At 33.0% G+C, this 6000-nt stretch overlaps 1 protein-coding gene across 1 annotated transcript in view; it reads right to left on the reverse strand.

Moving 5' to 3' along the window:
* LOC118195556 (uncharacterized) overlaps positions 1-3914 on the reverse strand; it is an 88338-nt gene extending 84424 nt beyond the window's left edge. Inside the window, exon 1 of the mRNA XM_085807245.1 lies at positions 3548-3914. Coding sequence (XP_085663371.1) covers positions 3548-3592 — 45 coding nt within the window. The 5' untranslated portion in view covers positions 3593-3914. The remainder of the gene's footprint in view (positions 1-3547) is intronic.
* Positions 3915-6000: the final 2086 nt, after the last annotated feature.

Genomic DNA, 6000 nt, shown 5'->3' on the forward strand with positions numbered 1-6000 from the left:
TAAATGCAAGAATTATTTCAATTCGTATGAATAGCTTACTCAGCAATTATGTAAAACCGCAGTGCTTTACTTCGATAGTGCGTTCTCATTAGAACTGTTGAATTTAACCCTTGACCTTGCCTTTTCTGTATTTCGGGATGAGCCGTATGATTGCAACTTAATTGACTTAATTACCGCAAATGGTCTTATGGCATAAAATTGAACTATCTGGTAAAAATTCTACGTAACTGTATGCCAGTATTGAAAGAAACAATCAATATGATAAGAAATAATTTTGACTTGTTTCGAAAATGAGGCATAAAAGGTTACCATCGAGGATATTCCGTTTGGCATCAGTTGTACCATTATTGGCGACTTTATCGTCTGTGCCGGCAAAACAAAAAAGTACCAAAAATGTTTCTTTTTCCCTATATAGTGTTATCACTGCTCGCCTTAAAATCTTTCAGTTTGTAAGTAAAAATTCATGGTAAAATCCTAGTATACGGTGCAGCCTTGGAGCAACTTTGAAAATTATCGCCAACACCAAAAATGATCCAAAAAAACATCTATATATATACTATACACTATATACTATGTGTGTATATACATAGTATATATACTACATAGTATATACTATGTTTAACTATATATTTTCTTTGAATGACCCGTTACCTACTCATCGCATATGTCCCGTTTTTACTGCTCATCATAATGTCGCCAAAAGTAGCCAAATCCTGTGTGCACCAGATACTAGGATTAAACCAAATTCATTAAAGTTTTACAAAATGTGAAATAGATAATAAAACAAATTCCAAATCTGGGCTTCCATATGCCCATATTCAGGTAGAAGATTACATTATTCAAAATTTGAAGGCTCTAGGTACAGTTATTTTATCACAATGCAAGAAACATGATGCATTTATGCAGATTCTTCATTATTGAATTTTTTTAAATATAATGCAGGGCTCTAACATTTGGTGGCAAAAACTTTTAAAGCAATATGTTATTTATACTGATTAAATGCAAAATGTAAAGATCTTAGAACTTGACTGGTGTACATCTGTCCACGGGCGCAGCATCTAAGGGACACCAAACTGATGCTACGAATTTTTTTAATAAAATGTTTTCCATTCTTGGCACACAGAAAGGGGTGCAAATTCTTCAGTTGTCCCTGGGCGCTGGAAACTCTAGCTACACCCCTGGATTAGATAAACAGTAAAAATAATCTTATAGAAACTAAAAAATTCTACTTCCAAAACAAAAGTGAGCTCTAGTGTAGAATTGGCTGCCCCTTCGATTAGCAAAAAAAATTTTTTTTTAAATTTTGGCGATTAAATCTCATTTCTGGTTACCATGATAGTTTTTAACTTTGTTTTACCTTCCTAATTTTTTTTTTTTTTTTTTTTTTTTTTATGAAAATAGCGTGATGTGTACATGGACAAATTTAAGGCAGTGCGCAATGCCTAGTTTGTGCAATTCTTTGACTTCTTAATTTGGTTTTGTGTAGCCCCCATCTTGAAATTGTGATTTCCTGGCATTGATCTTGGCATCAAAATAGAATCGCTAAAAAACAAGGGGCACCCAATTGTAAACCTTTACCGAAAAGGGATTGCAAATGTGGTAAAAGTTTACAATTGGTTGCCCCTTGTATTTTGGCGATTCTTTTTTGACGGCAAGATCGGCGCCAGGAAGGCAAAATTTCAAGATGGCCACTACACAAAACCAAAATAAGAAGTCAAGGAATTGCATAAACTCTGTGTCCATGTACACAACGATTTATTTTTCAATTAAAAAAACATCAGAGTACAAACTAGGCTTTGCGTACTACCTTAACTTTGTCCGTGTACACATCGATCTATTTTCATTTAAAAAAAGAAAGCTAAAACAAAGTTAAAACTCTCATGGTAACCAGAAATGAGGTTTCATCACCAAAATTTAACAAAATTTGCGCCTAATCGAATGAAGGAGCACCCAGTTCTACACTACAGCCACAAATGTTAAAAAAGGCACTTGCCGTAGTTGTGGAAGTCAGCATGATCATACAGAATGTAAATTTCTAATTTCTTAATGTCATAAGTATAAACTAAAGGGTCATATTATGAAGATTTGTTGTTCCAAGTAAAATACTGATAAAAAGTCTGTTCTTTATAATTCAAGATAGGAATAATTGCAAATACAGAATATTCTAAAAATTGTATACCTATACACAGTTTTTAACTTCATAATGAATATGCAATGATTTGTATTGAAGAGAAAAGGTGTGTTTCATTCAATGATTTCTTATGATGCCTTCAACAAAAATCATCCTTAAGAAATGCTCTTCTGTTATCGGGACCAGATTAAGAAATACATGTATATGAAAGCACGAGTGTATGGATGTATGTGCATAAATGTGTGTACACGCATACACGAACACATACATTTCTGAATCTTATTTGGATAACAGAAGAGTTCTTTACACTTGTTTTGTAAAATTATTCCATTTCCAGAGAAATTTTATACCACTCCAAGGTTTATGTCCAGTTAAAGCAACTCGCAAAATCTACAAAGATCAACTTCAAGTATTAATTGCACACAAAAAGTGTACTAGATGATTACTGGTTCCAATTCTTAGGAATCCTTGGACTAGTGGATTTAAATTTTATTTATCTTAATCGAATTGCAAATGTAATAAAAAAATTTGATGACAATGCATATTAGGCTCTTATCAAGGACTACACCATCACTTTTGATTGATCCTACCAGGAACTCAATTTGTTGAAACGCAAGAAATGTTCCTCTTGGTAAGGGGTTAAAAATTACCAATGCTTTATATAAATGTCTGACAGATGTCATGGAATGCATTGGAAACTTTGCTTGGTGAATATTGTTTGCAAATTTCCTCATTTGATAATTATCATTTTAAAAATCAATCTTTATTTTTATCCAAGTCCTACTGTATTATCTAACTGTCCTACTGTATTATCTAACTGAAGAGGTCTGCCATTTTGACTTCTTTGGGTGGGGTGTGGGGGGGAATGTCAGATTTTTGTAGTGTAAAAACTATATGGCCAAAAAACAGCTGAAATTCAATTCATACATAAGCAATAACACATCAGTGTTTAAAAATTTGATACACAGTAACATAAAATATCTCATTAACATAAACAAGTTTAAATTTTAAATCTACGTATTCGGACAAAACGAAACCGCCTGGAAACATACTGCCAGTGAAATTAATAACGTAACATAACTCATAATATCAACAAACTTGCATTATAACCTATGCAGAGGTTCAAAACGAAACCGATTGGCAACATTTAAAGTTTTTAACTATAATATACATTAAATCTAACGAATTAAACAGGAAACTTAACTAGACATATGTCATACTGGAATCTGCATGTTTTAGAGGGAATAGAACATGTAGAAGAAACAAGAATTGCTTAATAAGTTAGAAATTTTAAAACAAGGTATCAGTAATCATAAATCTAACTAAACCAAATTAGAAATTGCATACTCAAAGCTCACTTTCACTGTGAAATGCTGAACAGCAATAAACAATGAAACCACACAATGGTAGTCTTACCTGCGAACTGTATGAGACAACATGATCTAATCTAATGAGACCCATGACACAACTTCAGCATGAAATTTATTAAAGTACAGCTTCTAAAAAACTTTATAACAGTAGCTGAGAAAACCGCGAAAAGTTAAAATTTTAAAGGTTGCCACTCAAAAAAATAAAAGACATACTACAGAGCCGGTAGAACTTTTACTGGAATTTTGATTATAGGGTAATGATTATGATACCCTCCAATTATTCTTATACGTATAGTGAAAAATATAACTTCTCTAACAGCTCGATAAAATTTATATTTCTTTAAGCAAGACGTAACAACACCAGATGAGAGCCAAAGTTAAACTACGCCACAAGCCGACAGCAACAAGTATTTACCTAAAACGATTAATCGAAAGGGGGCGCTGTGACCAAAAAACGAAGTGGTTGTGCTTTTTCCAGTCTCCCAGTTTGCCATTTTATCTTATCTAAAATTAGCCACCTGAGTTTAGTTTAAATAAGTGATTTCTATTGCCATATCATTTTTGGGGGGCAATAAAAGACCTTCTTTTTGACTCTTTCATACCATTTGCCATCGAAAATAAATAGTGGCATCAGAAGCGTTCGTCTTTGGATAAAATCTTCTGAACCTTCAAAAATAAGAACGACGGATTATTTTTTTCTCTTTTCATTTCTTAACAGAGCATTCCTTAAAAAATGAATATATTTAGTTAGTTTACGCCTTGTATCCGTCACTTTAATTATATCCGTCACTTTATCATTAAGTGGCTTTTCAGCGTAGCACGCGAGTATAGATGCTATTCTTTTTAGTTACCTGCTTGCCAAGCTACGAAAACGTATTACATAAGGACGTATTACATAAGAGGCTGACAAATTTTAATACCAGCTGCGAGCGAGAGGTGGCAAGGGAGTGTATGATGCCCCGGGCGTCGCTCGCAGAGGAGCGCCAAATGGTCTCCAAACACGATTTTCATCATATCACTGTGCTTTTTTTGGGAGGGGGGCGCCAAAAAGGTATTTTGCCCCGGGCGTCAGTTATGCTCGCTACTCCACTACTGGGAAATCCCAATGTCCGTCTTTTCTTTACAGGAGAAACTATTTTTGGCTATTCGGGCAATTCATCTGAGCTGCTTGAAATTTCCATATGTGACTTACTGCTTTTCTCTTCTACATATTTGATTGACGGTAATGGACACATTTGAAATCTTATTTCAAGATTTTCCTAACGTATTTTTGAGTTCCAAGTCTATATTTAGTAAGAAATTAGTAGTCATATAATGAGCACGACACTGTGTGACAACTTCACAGTTTTCCTTTCATACAGCTTCCACACAATATATCCACACATAAGCGTAGCTAACGTTTCTAGCGCCCGGAGACAACTGAAGATTTTGCGCACCTTTCTGTGTGCCTAGAGTGGGAAACCTTTCACTCTAAAATTTCCTAACATCAATTTGGCGCCCCCTGGATGCTGCGCCCGGGACAAATGTCTCCCCACGCCTCACCCTAGCTACGTCACTGTAGCCATACACTTAGGATCATTACTTGCTAGTATCAAACACCACCTCTCACACACTGTTCTTCAATGCAGTTATATATTTCTTCTAATTAACAAACATTTATTCGTAACAAGCAAATTTAAAGTTAATTAAATTTTAAATGAAATTGAATTACAAATAAATGATTAATTATTGTTGCGAACTAATGATTAATTATTGCTTCGAATTAATCGGAACTCTAGTATCTCTAGAAAAGTAATAGGTAACACTTTTTACAGCCAAATAGTCAGAATAAAAAATATATGCACTGAAATAGAAGATTTAAAGGGAGAAATAATAAAACTAATTAATGTTCAAGTTAATAACCAAGCCTCAACACAGTTTATTAATTTATATATTAAAAAGGGCAAGCGTTAACGTTTCTTTATAATTTTTTGACTCTTTATGCTACCTTAAACCTTTAAGGTACCTACCTATTACCTTAAACCTTAACTGGAGGCTAATGGAGGATTTTAAAGAGTTAAGGGATTATCTTGTATATATTTATTGTAAATATTTGAAAAAATGTATATAATCAATACTGGATTCTTTCCTTTTACTAATGAAGGGCCAACTCTTTTATATAGCCCGAAATGAGTGAAGATTTTTATCCTTTTCTAATTTTCCTTACATTTCGGCCAGTATTTTCGTAAGTTTTGATTAAACCTCTTGAAATTCAGTTTTAATAATTAAGATTATTACAATAAATCTCTTACTTTAATTAAAAATATTTTTAAAAATATTTTCAAAATTAAAATTAATACTACTTTAAAAATTTTTTGTACTTTATTATAATCCTTAATATTTTACAATCCTTAATAATTTGCAACCATTTTTTTTTTCATATTACGTTACAGTTAGCATTTTCACAATTTTTTACTCATTTTTACAATACTTCGCAGTTAGCGAAAACTTTTTGCAACA

The sequence above is a fragment of the Stegodyphus dumicola genome, chromosome X1, assembly GCF_044657685.1.
Source record: "Stegodyphus dumicola isolate Sdum_Otavi_A_Nest chromosome X1, ASM4465768v1".
Lineage (NCBI taxonomy): Eukaryota > Metazoa > Arthropoda > Arachnida > Araneae > Eresidae > Stegodyphus > Stegodyphus dumicola.